The sequence below is a fragment of the Panthera uncia genome, chromosome D2, assembly GCF_023721935.1.
Source record: "Panthera uncia isolate 11264 chromosome D2, Puncia_PCG_1.0, whole genome shotgun sequence".
NCBI lineage: Eukaryota > Metazoa > Chordata > Mammalia > Carnivora > Felidae > Panthera > Panthera uncia.
In genome coordinates, this window is record NC_064818.1 from 31,534,786 (window position 1) to 31,555,096 (window position 20,311).

At 40.0% G+C, this 20,311-nt stretch overlaps 1 protein-coding gene across 3 annotated transcripts in view; it reads right to left on the minus strand.

Moving 5' to 3' along the window:
• Positions 1-20,311, minus strand: part of ASCC1 (activating signal cointegrator 1 complex subunit 1) — a 106,137-nt gene that overhangs the window by 56,891 nt on the left and 28,935 nt on the right. For all 3 annotated transcript variants that reach the window (XM_049645191.1, XM_049645192.1, XM_049645193.1), the window contains exon 6: positions 3,704-3,840. In XM_049645191.1, the coding sequence (XP_049501148.1) occupies positions 3,704-3,840 (137 nt within the window). The remainder of the gene's footprint in view (positions 1-3,703; positions 3,841-20,311) is intronic.

Consider the following 20,311-nt stretch of genomic DNA (forward strand, 5'->3'; position numbering starts at 1 on the left):
GGGTGGGAGGGAGGGCAGGGTGGGTGATGGGTATCGAGGAGGGCACCTTTTGGGATGAGCACTGGGTGTTGTATGGAAACCAATTTGACAGTAAATTTCATATATTAAAAAATAAAAAAATAAAAAATAAAAAAAAAAAATAAAACTTTTTTATATATTTTATATACCCAAAAAAAAAAAAAAAAAAAAAAAAAAAGAAATGCCACTATTCTCAGGTCATGAAGTCAGGGTTCAGGAGATTGAACCCCAGGAGATCCAGCCCCCTGTGAGGCTCTGTGCTGACAGCATGGGACCTGATTCGGATTCTCTCCCCCCCCCCTTCTGCCCCTCCCCCATCTCAAAAGAAATAAACAAACATTTCAAAAAAAAAGAAAAGCCACTATTTGCTGACAATCTAAGTACATCAAGTACAAAAGCTAAGATCAAAGAGTATGGATAAAAAAGTTAAATGAGAATTCTACTCACCAGGGCTGTAAGTGTGTGTGTGGCTATATGTATGTATTTTTAGGAGACATTTTTCCCTTGTTAGGGAAACAAGGCACTTCTAACCAACCTAAACAGCCAATTCTGAGTCTCATTCTCCTCAGAAATAAGTTAATTTTGCACTATGTGCTTTTTAAACAAGTATGTGTGGCAGAGGAGAAAGTAGGAGAAGAGGGCTGGCGGGGGGAGGGGTTGCTTTACTAGCTGGTTTCAAATCTTTTCAGCTTTTTGAAAAAAGCCTCTTCAAAAAAATTTTTGCCTGCACTGCAGATTTTTGGCAGTGTAACTCTGTCCTATTTCAAAAGCTTTGCTGAATTTGAAAAACTACAATTACTGTTTTCATCCTGTCATGTCAAAAATTCTTAGGAACTATTAAGGCTGCTCTTCATTTCCTATGCACACCAACCCTGACATGCTTAAAGGGCTCAGATTTGGCATTTAGTCACAAAAGGCACCAGGAGACATAAAAGGGAAGAACTCAGCTAAATCCTCACATAGCTCAGGATAAAGCTTCAGTGATTAAAAACCTGTGGCCTGATTTTCACAGGTAAGAAAACAAACACTTCCCTAAACAAATAATTTATCTACCTTTAAATTTTTCTTAGCAGGATTACCCTCATGGCAGCCAAGAAAGTGCAGCTGCTTTCCGTTTCGTTTGGCAAAACATGATCTGGAAATAAGTTAAAGTATCAGGACTAATTCCTAAACCAGATAAAATTGTTCTGCTTTGTAAGGTAAAGCATAAAGTTGTATCGTATGCAAGGAAATTGCAAATATCTAATTACAAACAATGATTTTGAATGTTAGGTTAAGATGGAGAGAGAACAGTTAGGTCCATCAGTGAGCAAAGATCAAGACAAAGAAGTATTCTTTGCAGACTGCAAACCCAGTCAGCTTATGATTTTGCTCAAGAAAAATACCTTGTCTTCAAAACTGTAAAGAAATGGCCCACAAACAAGTCACCCTATTACATAGTTTTATTTACAGCATATATAAGAAAATGTAACCCTTTTACCTTGCCTTACCCAATGAACTAGGTAACCCACTTCTACAAGGCCATATCAAAATAGTATGGGGGGGGCGCCTGGGGGGCTCAGTCTGTTGAGCATTCCACTCTTGATTTCGGCTCAGGTCATGATCTCGCGGTTCATGAGTTTAAGCGCTGCATAGAGCTCCACACTAACAGTGCAGAGTCTGCTTGGGATTCTCTCTCTCCCCCTCTCTCTGCTTACTTGTTCTCTCCCTCTCTCTCTATCAATCTCTGTCTCTCAAAAATAAATAAGAAAACATTAAAAAAATAGTATGGGACCTAGGGGCGACTGGGTGGCTCAGTTAGGCGTCTGACTTCGGCTCAGGTCATGATCTCATGGTTCAGGAGTTTGAGCCCCGTGGTCAGGCTCTGTATCGACAGCACGGAGCCTGGAGCCTGCTTCGGATTCTGTGTCTCCCTCTCTCTCTGCCCCTCACTCGCTTGCACTCTGTGTCTTTCTCTCTCTCTCTCTCTCTCAAAAGTAAATAAAAGTTAAAAAAAATTGGGGTGCCTGGGTGGCTCAGTCGGTTAAGCGTCTGACTTTGGCTCAGGTCATGATCTTGCGGTCTGTGAGTTTGAGCCCCGCATCAGGCTCTGTGCTGACAGCTCAGAGCCTGGAGCCTGTTTCAGATTCTGTGTCTCCCTCTCTCTCTGACCCTCCCCCGTTCATGCTCTGTCTCTGTCTCAAAAATAAATAAACGTTAAAAAAAATTTTTTTTAATTAAAAAAAAATAGTATGGGACCTGAATATTATAAGTGACCAAAAAAGCTCTTCAAGTTATTTAGTTTTCAAATTTCTCTTACTCTTCGTCAGTCTTAAGTAAAAGGAGTAAAGGGTAGGGAAGAGATGATTCTTTAAAATAAAGCTGTTAGGTCAGATGTACATGTAAATTAACATTTTATAGTAAAAAGAACTCTACCCCCAGAATAGCAATGCTTTCCCCAAGCCAAAACAGACTGCTTGGACAGTTTTTGGTATCCTTACCGACTCAAACAATACTACCTGTATTTAAAAAAGAAAATTAAAGTGCATTTCTGAAATACAATAAACACCTCAGTAGGGAATCATGTTATTTATGTAATGTTTGAGTTACTGTGGTAACAGAATAATGGCCCTCCAGAGATGTTCATGTCTTATTCTCTGGAATTTGTAAATACGCTACCTTACATGGCAGACAGACTTTTGCAGATGCGATCAAGGTTAAGGAGTTTTAGACAGGATGATTATCCTGAATTATCTGGGTGTGTTCAGTCAAATTCACGCGTCCTTAAAAGCAGTGAACCTGTCCCTACTACGGCCAGAGATAGAGAAGCAGTAACAGAAGGGTCGGAGAGATGCAGTGCAGCTAGTGATGAAGATGATGAAGATGATGAAGATGATGAAGACAGAGGATTTGGTCACTAGCCAAAGGATGGGAGTGACCTCTAGGAGATGGGCGTGAAGCGCAAGCAAATGAACTCCTCCCCTGAGCCCCCAGAAAGGAACACAGCCTCGCAGACACTTTGATTTTAACCCAGTGAAAGCCATGTCAGACATCTACCCCAAAAAACTTGAAGATAATAAATTTGCATGGTTCTAAGCACCAAGCTTGTAATAATGTGTTCCGCAGCACACACAAAAAATGAATACAGTAGTCTATCCTGTTCAACAGATAATGAAGAGAATTTCCTTTTGGAGAAAATAATGGGATGTCCTATTTTTTTTTTTAATTTTTTTTTTTTTAACGTTTATTTATTTTTGAGACAGAGAGAGACAGAGCATGAATGGGGGAAGGGCAGAGAGAGAGGGAGACACAGAATGGGAAGCAGGCTCCAGGCTCTGAGCCATCAGCCCAGAGCCCGACGCGGGGCTCGAACTCACGGACCGTGAGATCGTGACCTGAGCTGAAGTCGGATGCTTAACCGACTGAGCCACCCAGGCGCCCCTGGGATGTCCTATTAAGAACAAAATTTGCCTACTGACCAAGTAAAATTTAAGGTAGAGTCTTTCCATAAAATTTTGTAAATACATGCTTTAAATCCATTTTAAGCTTTTCAGACAACGTTCCAATGGTTAAGTGTTAACAACTGGGTGAGTCGACAAATCTTGCTGCCGTGTGACTCAGCTCCCTAGTGCAAAAACAAGTCTGTGACACCAAAAAGAAGCCAGTACGAGGTGACCACCCTTCCCCATTCCTGTAGATTACTCACTCAATGAATTCCTCTTTACACTGCTGTAGCATCTCACACGTCTGCTGGATCTCTTGCTCACTCAAAAGTACCAACATTCCAATAGTTAGGTGAAGCTTTCTGGGATTCTGGAAAATGGTGCTATCAATCCCATGATCCTGTTATCAAAGGGAGAAAAATAAGAAACTCAGCCCACATAAAAGTAAATGGCAGGAGGGGTGCCTGGGCAGCTCAGTAGGTTAAGCGTCCGACTTCGGCTCAGGTCATGATCTTGCAGCTTGTGGGTTCAAGCACTGCATCAGGCTCTGTGCTGACAGCTGGGAGCGTGGAGCCTGCTTTGGATTCTGTGTCGCTGGCTCTCTCTGCCCCTCCCCAGCTTGTGCTCTGTATCTCTTGCTCTCAAAAATAAATAAACATTAAAAAAAAAAAAAGTAAATTGCAGGAATACAATTTAGAGTCCAGAGATAAGCCCATGCATCTATGACCAACAGATTTTCAACCAGGTGCCAAGTCAATTTAATGGAGAAAGAAGAGCCTCATCAACAAATGGTGCTGGGACAACTCAATAACCACATGCAAACAAATGAAGTTGGACCCCAACCTCTACCACATACAAAAATTACATCAAAACGGATCAATGATCTAAATATAAAAGCTAAAATTATAAAACCCTTAGAAGAAAGAGTTTTCTTAGGGGAAAATCTTAATGACCTTGGACTTGGCAATGGATTGTTAGATATGACATGAATGGTATGGGCAACAAAAGAAAGAACTAGACAAATGAGACTTCACCTAAATTAAAAACTTTTGTGTATCAAAAGACACTATCAAGGAAGTAAAAAGACAACCTACAGAATGACAGAAATATTTGCAAACCATGTATCTGATGAGGGTGTATATCTATAATATATAAAGAACACAACTAAAAAAAAAACCCAATTTTTAAAATATAAAATGAACTTAAGTAGTCATTTTTCCAAAGAAGAAATACAAATGGCTAACAAGCACATAAAGATGGTAACTTCATGAGTCATTAGGGGAATGCAAATCAAAACCATAAGATACCATTTCATACCCAGTAGGCTGGCTATAATCAAAAAAGTAGAAAATAACAAATGCTGGCAAGGATGTATTTAATGGATACAGAATTTCCTCTTGGGGTGATGAAAATGTTTCCGAATAATATGGAGCTGGTAGATGCACAACTCTGTAAACGCACTAAATGCCATTCAATCATTCACTTTAAAATGGCTAATTTTGTGTTATGTGAAATTCCCCTCAAGAAAAATTGTTTTGTAAAAAAGGAACGGACAGCCTGATATAATGGCATGCCCAGGAAAAACAGAATGCCATCTAAACGTAGGCTCTCAGAATATCTTTTGCTCCTTTATCAGCTTTGTGAGGCCCAGAGCAACCAGGCCTTTTATGGGATTCCCCAAAGAACAATATACTCTTTATAAAAAATGTTGCTTCTATCTTAGCAGACACTGTAGTATTTCCAGGTAAAATACTATGTATTAAGAATAAATTCTCCCAAGCAAAGAGATGAGTGAAAAATGAATCTGGAGAAATATCTAGACAACTGGAGTTGCCACATCAAATATAGCTATCCTTTTGTGTCATTCATCATTCCCTGCACTTTAAATAAAACATTTGTCTCTGGGTAGCAAAAATAGTAAATATGCTCCTATATCTTCCTTTAAAAAAAAATGACGTGAGGAGCACCTGGGTGGCTCAGTCGGTTCACCGTCCAACTCTTGATTTCAGCTCAGGTCACAATCTCAACAGTTCCTGAGTTTGAGCCCCACATCAGACTTCAGGCTGACAGCACAGAACCTGCTTGGGATTCTCTCTCTTCCTCTCTATCTCTGCCCCTCCCCTGCTCATGCTCTCTCTTCCAAAACAAATGAACTTAAAGTGTAAAAGTCAGTGATATTTACTGTATTCACAATGTTATGCAACCATCAGCTCTCTTTACTTTCAAAACTTTTTTCACCCCATAAAAACATTCTATAATCATTAAAGAATCACTTCCCGATCTCCATCATTCATCCCCTGATAACCTCTAATTTGCTTTCTGTCTCTTTTGATTTGCCTATTCTGGATATAGCATATAAAAGGAATCATATAATATATATGACTTTCATGCCTGGCTTCTTTCACTTAGCAAGTACTCAAAGCTCATCCAAGTTGTACCACATATTGGTAGTTCATTCCTTTTTATGGCTGAATAATATTCCATTGTATATATAAAATAACTGGTTTATTCATTCATCCCTTGATGGCCGTTTGTGTCGTTTCCATCTTACAGATATTATAAATAATGCTGCTATAACATTCATGTACAAGTTTCTGTGCCACCATGTTTTCAATTCTTTTGGGTATATACCTAAGAGTGGAACCGGTGGGTCATGTGGTAATTCTATGCTTAATTTTTTGAGGAACCACCAAACTGATTTCTACAACAGCTGAGTCATTTTACATTCTTAGCATTACTGTACAACGGTACCTATTTCTCTCCACCTTTGCCAACACTTACTACTTTCCTTTTAGGGGTGCCTGGGGTGGTTCAGTTGGTTAAGCATCTGACTCTTGATTTCCACTCAGGTCATGAGCTCACAATTGTGAGATCAAGCCCCACATTGGGCTCTGTGCTGGGCATGGAGCCTGCTTCACATTCTCTCTCTCCCTCTGCCCTTCCCATGCTTGTGTGCGCATGTGCACGTGCTCTCTCTCTCTCAAAAAAAAAAATCTTTATTACAGCCATCCTGGTGGGTGTGAGATGGTATCTCACTGTAATTCTGATTTGCATTTTCCTTGTTCACCTATGACGTTGATCGTCTTTTCATATCTTTGTTGGACATCTCTTCTGGAGAAATGTCTATGCAAATTCTTTTCTGTCTTCTTATTGTTGAGTTATGGAATTCTTTATATATCCTGATACTAGTCATATACCAGACCATGAATCCCTTTTGAAGGTAAGTAGGTCTCAAGTTTTATTACATTCATTCTGCAAATGAAGACAAGGAAAAGAGTTGAGAATCTTCTCCTCCAACAAGAGCAAAGCTATAATTCTAATTTTGAATTGCAAGTTCTGGGCCCATATTCTAATCCTTGGACAAATAAACCATCCCAAAGGCAGAGAAATGTATTTCTCAAACACAGCTTACATTCTGTTCTTGGTTTGCCAAAGACTGCCTAATTTTTGCCTTGGCAACAGGAGTTAATGGATTATTCATTTTGTAAGTGTTAATGGAGCTTGAGCTATTTTTATATCTGATGAAGAGTTTTGTGATTCTACACATCAACCCAAATTGCCTCATTTAATGAAAGTGATTTTAAGGAACAATCAGCTTTGAATGTGTCAAGGAAGGCAAAGTGCAGTATTTGTCACCCCAGCTGCTCTAACCTTTGGCAGAACCTGTCATTTTAGAAAGGCATGCGAAGTGTTAAAAAGCCCCTCAAAAGATTCCAATATGCACAACTCCATCCCAAACTACAGTTGAGAACTGCTCCCTTAGCAATAAGAGCTAATATTTTTTTAGCCCTTACTCTCTTCCAGGCATTTCCTATGCACTTTACATAGACAAACACCCTATGAGGAAAGATGTATTATCCCCATTTTACAGATGAGGAAACTGAGACAAAGAAATAAAGTCACTTTCCCAAAGCAACACTGCTAGTAAGGGATGAAGCCAAAATTCAAACCCAAGCAGTCAGGCCTGCACTTTTTATGAATATTATATTGCCTCACTAGTAACAGCTACCCAGAAGAGGCTGGGACAATACGATCATCACTCAAAGGCAAATCCTTACACATTTCAACAAAGCTCACACAATAAATGGATTTCATCATTAAACTAATAGCGCAAATCCCATAATTCTCTGAAAATTGATATTAATATTTGCCTTTTCTTGATATGACACCATAAAAGCATGATCTATAAAAGAAAAAAAGGATGACTTGAACTTGATCAGAATCAAAAACTCATACTTCAAAAGACTCCATTAAGAAAATTAAAAGAGGGGAGCCTGGCTGGCTCAGTCAGTTGAGCGTCCGACTTCGGCTCAGGTCATGATCTCAGTTTGTGGGTTCGAGCCCCACATTGGGCTCCGTGCTCACAGCTCAGAGCCTGGACCCTGCTTCAGATTCTGTGTCTCCCTCTCTCTCTGCTCCTCCCCTGCTTGCACTGTCTCTCTCTCTCTTTCTCTCTCTCTCTCTCAAAAAAATGAATAAACATTAAAAAAAAAACTTAAAAAAAAAAGAATATTAAAAGACAAGGGGCACCTGGGTGGCTCAGTCAATTAAGTGTCTGATTCCTGGTTTTGGCTTAGGTCGTGATCTCGCGGTTCATGGGTTTGAGGCCCACATCAGGCTCTGCGCTGACAGTGCAGAGCCCTTTCTCTCTGCCCTTTCCTTCTTGTGTTCTCTCTCAAAATAAATAAAAAATAAGAAAAAAATGAAAAGACAAGAAACAGAGAAAAATATCTTGGAGAAAAATATTTACAAATCATATATTTGATAAATATAAATATATTAAAAATTCTTAAAATTCCATAATAAAAAGATAAATAATCCCACTTAAAAATGAGCAAAGAATCTGAATAGACATTTCACCAAAGAAGATATACTAATGACTAAAAAACGTGTGAAAAGATGTTCAGTATCATTAGTCATCATGGAAATGCACATCAAAACCAAAATGAGGGGGCTCCTGGGTGGCTCAGTCAGTTAAGCATCCAACCTCGGCTCAGGTCATGATCTCATGGTTCATGAGTTCCAGCCCCACATCGGGCTCTGTGCTGATAGCCCAGTGTCTGGAGTCTGCTTCAGATTCTGTGTCTCCCTCTCTCTCTGCCCCTCCCCTGCTCATGCTCTGTCTCTCTCTCTCTCTCAGAAATAAATAAACATTAAAAAAAAAAAAAAAAACAGACAATAGCAAGTGTTGGTAAGGACATGGGGAAACTGAACTGCTCACAGATTGCTGGGTTAAAGGGCCATGACATCTGCAATGCACTCTAAAGTAGTTCAAAAAGAAAGAAAAAAAAAAAAGAGAGAATGATAAAACTAAAATAGAGTAAAATATTAACTACGGGTGAAAATGAGTAAAGGGTAGTGTCCTTAGTCTTCCAACCTTTCTGTGAGTTTAAAATTATTAATATCCTATTGCTGCTGTAACAAATTACTACCAACTTGACAGTTTAAAACAGCACAAACTGGGGAACCTGGGTGGCTCAGTTGGTTAAGCGTCCGACTTCAGCTCAGGTCATGATCTCACCAGCTCGTCAGTTCAAGCCCCACGTCGGACTCTGTGCTGACAGCTCGGAGCCAGGAGTCCACTTTGGATTCTGTGTCTCCCCCTCTCTCTGCTCCTCCCCCACTCATGTTCTGTCTGTCTCTCACTCTCTCCTTCAAAAATAAACAAACATTAAAAAAAATTGTTTAAATAAAGAAAATAACACAAATTTTTTATCTTAGTACCTAGCAGAAGGAAGCTCTAGAACTTTTCTTTCCTTACCTTACTCTCTGAGAGCCTATCACTTCAGTCAACCTAAGTTTGCTTGCCAAGACAACACTGAATACCGGGGGGGGGGGGGGGGGACACGACCATGGAGAACACAAAAGAGCAGGAAAAAGAACAGATGGAATACCTAAAGGCCACATGATATGAACTCTTTTGGAGAACTCTGAGTCATAAGCCTTCAGTCTTTAACCGTATGGGAGGTTATATAATGTATATGTAATCCTATTGGACAGTCTTTCAATAAATGAAGAAACTCCCTGAATTCTAGCAATGCCATCTATTGAGAAAACCTTTTCTCTTACTGAATTATCTAAATTTAATGTGGAATGAGAGGCCCCTGGGTGGCTCAGTTAGTGAAGCAGTCAGTTAAGTCTTGATTTTTGGCTCAGGTCATGATCTCACAGTTTGTGGGATTGAGCCCCACAGAGGGCTCTGTGCTGACAGCACAGAGCCTGCTTGGGATTCTCTCTCTTCCTCTCTCTCTGCCCCTCCCCCAATGCACATGTTCCCTCTCTCAAGATAAATAAATAAACTTTAAAAAATTAAATTAATGTGGAACCAATCTTCAAGGCAGTGACATAATCCTCTAGAGCCATTATTTTTCTTTGCTCAGAATACATCATATTCCCAGCCACAAGCGTCTTCACTGAAATGAACAAAGACCAACATCAAATTCTGTACTCCAGGGGTTTTAATTACACTGGGCCCTGCTCCAAGTTCACCATTACTCAGAGCTAGAACTATTTTATTCCATTAGGTTGGACAACCAAGCTGGCGCCTGAAAGTTCTAATGGTGGTGACCTTCCACCCAACAAGAATAAGCAAAGGGTGAAGTAACAGAATTCCCTAGGGCAGGTGTGCCTAGATTGAAGGGGAAAAAAAAGTGTTTCTTATGGCTAAGCCATACCATAAGCCTCAGTTTCTTTATTTGTTAGATAAGGTCTCATCCAAGGAGAAAATGATGCACAAACTACCTCCACAGAAAGCATATGTGCAGTCCTAACCCACAGTTCAGAGTTCAAAGTCACAGTCTTACTGAGCAGTCCCAGGTGCAAGACCTTAACCCTCTCATCAAACTGCAACTCCATGATCTACCATTAGCCATCACCACACCATCACAGGCCCTTCATTGATTGCATTTTTAATCCAGCACCTGGGCTCCACTGCGGCAGAAATGCTGGCAATGCTATCAGCATGAACAAGTAATAAAGAATAGTGAAATCTAAAAATGTCAAGCTTGGGGAAAAGGCCAGTAGAGAGAAGTATGGATTAGATCACCATGGAGCATTCACTCTCTCTGCTTCCTTAAAGCCCTAGGTAGAACTCAATCATCCTCTCCACGCAGATGGGATATAATCAGGTGCATCTGGCAGAGCCGTCAGCAAGCAGAAGGGAAGCCTCCGGGCCGTTACATGTGAGTTAAGAAAAGAACACCTATGAATCTAACCCAAACCTGTACCACCCAGAAGCACTTGCCTTGACAGTACATGCTGAGAGCCAGAGACATAAACAAACAAACAAACAAATCCTCAATTAAATTCACATATATCATCTTCTAGGAGCTCCAGGCATAACAAAGGTTTGTGCTTTAGCTAAGGCCTTTAACCCAGAATACAGAGTCTAGGGTCCTAATTCCAACTCTGTTACAAACCAGCTGTAATTAGGCAAGCCGTTTAACTTCTGACCTCGGTTTCCTCCTCTGTAACATAAAGGAGATGCCTCATTTACCTCTACGTCAAAGGTATTAAGAATTTTTTACGTGCTCCCACAAAACCTATAATTAAGTACAAAATAGGATTTGTGAGGGATCCACCGATTCACTTCTTGATATTCCATGCAAAGAAAAAGAGGAAATAAACATGGAAGCCTTCCCTGTGCTCATTATATTTTCTTTCTTTTTTTAATGGCCAAATCCCATAAAATCACTTCTGGGCAGGTGACACAAATCTCATTCACGTCGGAAAGTTATTCAAACAAGGCAGACTGGTGAAAAGAACATTAATTAGTCTTTGCAACCACACAGGCCTACGTTCAAATTCTAATTCTGCCACCTATCAGCAGTGTGACTCAATCATTCTGAAACCCAACTTCATTATCTACAAAAAAGACAACATTTTCCTCTCAAAGTTGTTCTGAGGATTAAAAGAAATCTGGTACATAGCAGTATGGAATAAATACAGGCTCCCCCTTCTTCCTGCTTCTTATGTGACCATGTACCACTCTAAACAAATGCCATCTTTGCTCTCGTTTACAAAGCACCATCAAGAGCTAAATTAGGCTCTGCTAAGTCATTTCTATGTAAGAATGTTCACAAACGCTGACTTTGAGAGTCTCTATATGTTATTAATATCTTCAGTATTAATATCTTCAGATACTAAAGTATCTTCAGTTGAATAAGTTTCAGAAAAGAGTTTGAATTCTTGTGGCTTATAAATTCTGTCCAGATGTAATTACAGGAAAAGTGGAAATTCTTAAAAACAAAGGACAGGAGTGCCTGGGTGGCTCAGTCAGTTAAGCATCCGATCTTGATTTCAGCGCGGGTCATAATCTTGTGGGTTCATGAGTTCGAGCCCCACATGGGGCTTCTCACACTGACAGTACAGAGCCTGCTTGGGATTCTCTCTTTCTCCCTCTCTCTCTGCCCCTCTTGTGCGCGCGCTCTCTCTCTCTCTCTCTCAAATAAACTTAAAAAGCAAAACAGGGGCGCCTGGGTGGCTCAGTCGGTTAAGCATCTGACTTCGGCTCAGGTCATGATCTCACGGTCTGTGAGTTCGAGCCCCGCGTCAGGCTCTGTGCTGACAGCTCAGAGCCTGGACCCTGCCTCAGATTCTGTGTCTCCCTCTCTCTCTGACCCTCCTCCGTTCATGCTCTCTCTCTGTCTCAAAAATAAATAAACATTAAAAAGAAATTAAAAAAAAAAAGCAAAACAAAGGACAAATATTGAAACATCAGATTTTACGCTGACCAGAAAAAAAAGAATGCACTAAATACTCTTCCCCATTAAAAAGGAGCAAAGAGCATCTCCCCTTCACTAAAGAATGGATCCCTTTTGTCTTTGACGAGCACAATGAAGAGTCAAACCTACTTTTCTTAAAGCTTAACTATTCCTCCATAAGTAAGGTGTAAGCACTAATTAACAATCCATCTACCAACCTATATTTATTCCCAAAGAAAGACACCGATCACTCACACATTAGTAATGGATTAACAGTACACCACCTCTTCAAGGCAGACCCTTTGCTTCTTCCTGATGCCATGCTTTCCTTCATCTCCCATACTGTCATCCGTGGTATTATTACAAAAAGAGCTAACATTTATACAGTACTAGCTAGGTGCCATGCTCTGCATATAGCTTAAACACGTTAATTTATTGACTTATTTACTCTTCATGTCAACAGTAAGATAGGTGCTATTGTTATCCCCACTTTAGAGAAGACTTCTGAAACATTTCTTGAATATGTCCCCTCCTGAATACACCAGTGATCTAGTCTCTTTTTTTCCAACAGACTACATCAGTAGATTCTGACTGCTAGCTGCCTTTGGTACCCCACTCCTTAACTCTCAATCCATTCTCCACACTGCCTTCAGAATTATTTTTCTACAATGCTAAGTTAATCACATGATCCCTACTTAAATTCTTTACTAGTTCCTGACTATAAGATATACCTCAAATCCTTAACCCCCACAAGATCTTTTACCACCTGTATACCATTTACCTTCCCACTCTTCCCTACCCTACCCACTTTCTAGATTCCAATCTTAAAAAACTCCTCACTCTCCCCAGAAAACAGCAGACTAGAATGCTGCCATACCTTGCAAGTGCCATTTCCTCTGCCCAGAATGCTCATCCCCCATTTGCCAACCTGGCATAAACTTTTGCTCTTCCTTCAAGACTCTGCCTCCCTCATTAAACCTTTTTCATCCACTGGAGAACCTCTTCCGTGGGTACCCACTGCAGTCCCTTCTAATGGCACCTATCTCACAGTGCTATAACTATTTCCATAAGAACGCTATTTTTGCTGCCAGAGTATGGCATCTGTAGGAGTCCATTGTTAGTACATAATACATAGCCTGGCAAATCGCAGACATTTAATAAATAGTGAATGAATTCGTAAACAAAAAACATTTACTTGTTCATAACAACTGTTGCCATCCAAATGGTGTAATATATGAATCTTGTAAACATTTCTTACTTTCCTACCCCATAGGAGGACTCAGGAATTTACAAGTTTTCTTACTACCAAGGACAATTATTCCATCTCCCTCCTAAATTAGTTCATAAGATAATTACAAATCCCACAACTCTCCTTATATATGAAGAATCCTAAATTATATACCAAAGCTTTTACATATAAATTTTCTTCAGAGGAATAACACTAAACAGAAAAATAATCCCAATTGGGGGAGGGGAGACCCAGAACCATTAGTCATTTCTGCCCAGTGTCAGCCTTCACACTACAATGTGAGCAGAATTATGTAGTTTCTGGAGCTATAACCTATTCAGGTTCTCCAGGCAGCCTGAGAAATCCCCTGTTGCTATAAGCCCTCAGAATGTTCCACCAAACACAGTTTTGAATTACTGTTTTTCATTACTGATGTGCTTTCTACCGGACCCTGCTGTGAGATAAAATGGAATTATAGCAGCATTACCAGCTATAGAATGACTGAGAGATATACAAGGTTTTAATATACTTCTTGAACTCACAGTGAGACATCTTTGAATCTTAATGCAAGAGAGGAAAGAGTAAAAAAATAAGGCACAGTTTATCTGCAGATCACACAAATGAAAAATACCTTGTTGATGTCTGTGAGCAGCTAAATCCTACATTAAATACTCAGGCTCAGAGAGTTGAAGCACAGGGATGATCATGATAATGTCTGTAGTGACATAACATTTCCTATAAATTGATCAGCACAAAAGAAGGTGATTTCAGAAAACGCTCTTCTAAAAGGTAAGTTCAGTTTCCTTGGAGAGTCAAGGGTAAGGTCAAGGACGAGCATGCTACCAAATAAAGAGAAAAGAGGCCAAGTATTTGAAAGGGAGAAGAGTTCAAGGAAGGGTGAGGGAAGGATAGGATGAGACCTGGGAGTAGAAAGGTCATCTGCTGTATCTAAAATGTGACCTTCACAACAATGTTTAAAAATGAAAACTGGGGGGCCTGGGTGGCTCAATTGGTTAAGCATCTGACTCTTGGTTTCAGCTCAGGTCATGATCTCACAGTTTGTGAGCTCAAGCCGTGTTGGGCTCTGGGCTGACAGTGTGGAGCTTGCTTGGGATTCTCTCTCCCTCTCTCTCTGCCCCTCCCCTGCTCGCAGGCTCTCTCTCAAAAATAAATAAGTAAACATTTTTTAAAAATGAAAATTAATATCTGTGGTAGGCAGGATTCTAAGAATGGCCTTCAATGACTCTCAGCCTCATATAACCCCCTCTCCTCCTCTGACTGGGGGGTGGAACTTGTGGATGCGATGAGACATCATTGCTATAATTATACTATGTTACATGGCACAGCTGACCTTAAGATAGGGAGATTATCCCAATGCACCTGACCTATACACATGAGCTCCTTAAAAAAGGCAGAGGGTTCTCTGATGACAAAAGTCAGAGATTTGAAACACAAGAGGAATTTAATAGAAGCTAGTCAAGGAAATGGGGCTTTCAGGCCTACAGCCACAGAGAAGTGAATTCTGCCAATAACCTGAACACATTTGGAAACAGATTCTTACCCAGGGCCTCCAAATAAAAGACCAGTTTGGGGGGTCATCTGGGTGGCTCAGGTGGTTAAGCATCCAACTACTGATTTCGGCTCAGGTCATGATCTCATGGTTCATGAGATTGAGCCACACATCAGGCTCTGTGCTGACAGTGCAGAGCCTGCTTGGGATTCTCTTTCTCCCTCTCTCTCTGCCCTTCCCCCACTTGTGATCTCTCGTTCTCTTAAAATAAATAAACTTATGGGGTGCCTGGGTGGCTCAGTCGGTTAAGTGCCTGGACTCTTGATTTCAGCTCAGATCATGATCTCACAGTTCGTGAGTTTGAGCCCCATATCGGGCTCTGTGCTGAATCCTGCTTGGGATTCTCTGTCTCTCCCTCACTCTCTGCCCCTCCCCTGCTCACTCTCTCTCTCTCAAAATAAATAAATAAACATTAAAAAAAAAAAGACCAGTTTGGCCAACACTTTGATCTCAGCCATGTAAGACCCTAAGCAGGAAACCCACTGAACCCACCAGGTCATCTGATCTACAGAACTACTACAGGACTGTGAGATGGCAGATAGGTATGTTTTAAGCTGCCAAGATTGAGGTAATTTACTATGCAGCAACAGAAACTAATACACTAAATAGGGTACAAATATAAACTAATAAACTCATAGTTCATAGTACCTTTCACCCCTCCCCCCCAGAGATCCCAAAAGGACTTGATATATTTGGCATAGGCTACACAGGAGGATAAATTCACCTTTTAAAAATAATATTAATATTTGATAATAATGTTAATAAATTACTTTAAAAAGATCCTTCCATCCTGATTCAGGATGAAAGATGGACATCCCTAATGAACAAAAGTTCTTCTTTTTTAAACAATTAGGGAATAAGAGGGGCACCTGAGTGGCTCAGTTGGTTGAGCATCTGACTTCAGCTCAGGTCATAATCTTGTGGTTCACGAGTTTGAGTCCCACATCGGGCTCACTGTTGTCAGCATAAAGCTCGCTTGGGATCCTCTGTCCCCTTCTCTCTGTCCCTGTCCTGCTTGCACTCTCTCTCTCTCCCGAAAAAATAATAAATAAATAAACATTAAAAAAATTCACTTACAAAACCAAAACAATTAGGGAATAAGAGATGATTTGAAGTTGAAAAACCCAAGCACAACTAGGAAGGCTTTGCTATTCTTTTTCTAAATCCTCAAATACTATGTATATTACTATCCAATTTTAGTAAAGGCTGGTCTCATTGAAATACTTGCTCGGGGCACCTGGCTGGCTTAGTCAATGGCGTGTGACACTCTTAAATCTCAGTGTTGCCAGTTCACGCCCCACGCTGGATGCAGAGATTACTTAAAAATAAAATCTTAAAAAAATAAAAATAAAAAAAAAACCACTCACTGAAAGACTGGTGAAACTGGTTAACAGACAAGCAGTCATCAAATATCTTCAATTTCTTTATTTTTTCAATATAGTTTTTACATTTTATAAGTAATCTCTATGCCTAATGTGGGACTCGAACTCCCGACCCTGAGATCGAGAGTAACACGTTCCACCAACTGAGCCAGCCAATTTCAATTTCAACACCACTCACGTAATTTCCTGCAGTGACTCCCAGAACTAACCTCCTGTATTTGTTATATTGCATTGTATGAATTAGAGCAGTTACTAGGTCGCACACAACCCTGTACCATTCACTCTACTTTAGGATGGCAGCACCCGCTAACTGCAATATCTTGGGCAAGTTACCCTCCCTAAATTTCCGTTTCTTCATCAGTTAAATGGAATACTAATACCTATCACACAGGGACAGACTGCAGATTAAACAAAATAAACACAGGAACACTATCCAGCACACTGCAAGAGCTCAACAATTACTTGCTATTTCATATGTCACTCAATGTTGAATAAGTGAATACAAATAGTGGTAAACCCAGCCCTGTTTATCATATTACAAATTATTAGAAGCATTGTTCATAATAGCCCAAAAGTGGAAACAACCCAAATGTTCGAGTGATGAATACAGGAACAAAATGTGGTATATACCCATACAATGGACTATTTTTCAGCCACAGAAAAAAATGAAGTAGTGTTACATGATAAACCATGGATAAACCTTGGAAACTTTATAAGTGAAAGATGCCAGACACAGAAAGCTACGTACCATATGATTTCATTTACATGAAATATTCAAAATAGACAAATCCATGATGAAAGTAAATGAGTGGTTGTCAGAGTTTGGGAGGAGGAGGCAATGGGGAGTAACGCTTAATGCATAGGGATTTCTTTTGGGGGGCAATGGAAATATTATGGAATTAAGACAGTGGCGATGGTAGCACAATGTAGTGAATATATCACTGAACTGTGCACTTTAAAAATGGGAATTTTATGTTATATTAATATCTCAATTTCAAAATATATGAGAATATCTCCTTTAGCCCACGGAAAATTAACTCCCATAGCACTTGTCCTTCTGCCATCAATAACTATAAAAACGAGATAAAATATATAAAACAAATGTTTCTAGACATTAGATTAACAGATGGTCCTGAACGGTGACACCTACGTTAGGAGAAAAAAGCAAACTGAACCCCATCCTGGCTTTTTGAGTGGAGACAATTTCCAGACAGTGGCACAGAGTGGGAAACCCAGAGTCCAGTGATCCCAATGAGTTGAAGTGACAAAAAGTGGAATTCAGGAAATGAATGCCAAGGCAAATAAAATTTGAAGGGCCAAGTGTGAAAGAGGAGGAAGCTAAGTTTAAAAAAGATGGGAAGGGGGGAGCTCAAGAGATCTGCATAAAGTCTCTTTGAGACTCTGGCTGAACAAAAATCTGCACATGCAGAGGGTGAAATCCACAAGACAAGAACAGAAGCTGTAAGCCAAACAATACCCAAAGCTCAAAGAGCAGGTAAACACTCAAGTTCTCACCAGCCAGAGGGGACAGACCATTCTGTCTGTCTAGGGCTAAATTAGCCCTAGAGTAAAGAATACTCTATTCTGTCCTTAAGGGGCTTAAAAACAAGCTTTGGGAGTACCTGGGCAGCTCAGTTGGTTAAGCGTTCGACTTCGCTCAGGTCATGATCTCACAGTTTGTGGGTCTGAGCCCTGCGTCAGGCTCTGTGCTGACAGCTCAGAGGCTGGAGTCTGCTCGGATTCTGTGTCTCCCTCTCTCTCTGTTCCTCCCTTGCTCATTCTCTGTCTCTCAAAAATAAATAAACGTTAAAAAAATTAAAAAAAAAAAAAAAAAAAGACCTGAGCTGAAATCAAGAGACGGACACTCAACCAACTGAGTTACCTAGGTGCCCCAAGAATGCTCTGTTTTTAAAAGAATGTTGGAAAGGACTGTATTCTTCAAAAATGTCAATAACATAAAAGTCAGAAAGGCTATGAAATGCTCCAGCTAAAAGAGGTTAGAAAAGGCCCTTCACCCGTGAGGCTGAAGGAAGGCAGCTCTTCAGAGCCAGCAGGGAGTTATACAGAACATCAGTTCTCTCTCCCAGAGAGAACCTGCTGCACGAGGGATAAAAGGAGCAAAAAAAGACAAATAATAGTCAAGGGAAGAAATGCAACTATTAGGGTAAGGCCAGAGAGCAAAAGGAACGAGACGAAGGTTACTTTGCAAGGTTGGGGAGAGGAACATATTGGCCAAGTAGATGGCGGGCGAGACTCTTGGAGGTCTATGCACAACTCAAGCCAGTTTTCCAGTAAGTCTTAACCCTGAATGCTACAGCAACAAAGAATGGTCTTCAAGTCTCAACCCAGAAACAGGACTAGAAACTCGGTGGAATTGGCATTACTGACTTTCCCAGTACACAAAACTAAACCATAACTTGAAGACCTTCCCTAAGAGGAGTGGTCACGGTATCTGTATCCCAGATTGGAGGAACAGGGAAGGCCCAGGGAACTTCAACAAACAAATCAAGGCACACGTGGTAGAAGGTCCAAACACTCTACCACTATAAGCAAGGAGAAGCTTTGTAGAGGACTGACCAGTGGGATAGAGCGGCCAAAACGCAACAACAGAGTGCACGCAACATACATCAAAAACACTTCCTAAAGTGCCAACCCTGGACAGTGTATGACCCCCTTTTTAATAGAGTAGTACTCACAGGTGCAGGACACATAACAAGCTATTAAAACACGCAAAAGACAGAAACTTAGCCAAAATGACAAAATGGAAGCATTCTCCCCAAAAGAAAATTCAGGAAAAAATTACAACCAGAGAATTGCTCAAAACAGAACAGAGGTTAAACATAAAAACTAAATGCAATTCCTGACCTTACCCTGGAACTTGTATTGGAAAGTTTATAAAGGATCGATCATATTAGAGCATATGAGTATTTGTTATACTATTTCTTTTCCCAATTTTTATAAATTTTAAATTATTTCCAATTAAAAATAAAAAAGCAACTAAACATCTTACACATAGAGGAACAAAGAATTTTAACAGATTTCTTATCAGAATCTACATAAGCCAGAAGACTATGGAATAATGTCTTTATGGTGCTGAGAGAAAAAAACTATCAACTTAGAATCCTATAGCCAGTAAAAATTATCTTTCAAAAAAGATGACCTAAATAATTTTTCAGACAAATAACAGCTGAGAGTAAGTGTTTCCAGAAGACTTGAACTATAAGAAATCTTACAGGAAGTTGTTTCTATAGAGAAGCAAAATTAATGACAATGAGACAAAGTCAGAAGTAAAGAAAGAGATGATGTAGTGTAAGGTTCCTCACTGTACATAAAATAGTGTAATATTATCTGGAGGTGATGAATTAAGGACGTACATTGTATACCTTAGAGCATTTGCTTAAAAAATGAACAGGTATAGCTAATAAGCCAATAGAGTTGATGAAATTAAAAATTTTAAACACCTGGGGTGCCTGGCTGGCTCAGTCAAAAGAAGTGTGCAACTCTTGATCTCAGGGCCATGGGTTTGAGCCTCATGTTGGGTGTAGAGACTGTTAAAAAACAAACTTTAAAAGAAAAAAAGTAGCTGTTTAAAAATAAAATAGGGGTGCCTGGATGGCTCAGTCAGTTAAGTGTCCGACTTCATCTCAGGCCACAATCTCATGGCTTGTGAGTCCAAGTCCCGCACTGGGCTCTGTGCTGACAGCTAAGAGCCTGGAGTCGACTTCAAATTCTGTGTCTCCCTTTCTCTCTGCTCCTCCCCTACTCATACTCTGTCTCTTTAAAATGAATAAATGCTAAAAAAAATTTTTTTAATAAAATAAAATTTTTAAACACCCTCAATTCAAAAATTGTAGGAAAAACTTGACCAATGAAAAGACAGGATAAAAAATTGCAAAATGGTAGATCTAAAGCCATCCATATCTATAATTACATTAAAAGTAAATGGTCTAGGGCCACCTGGGTGACTTAGTCGGTTAAGCATCCAACTT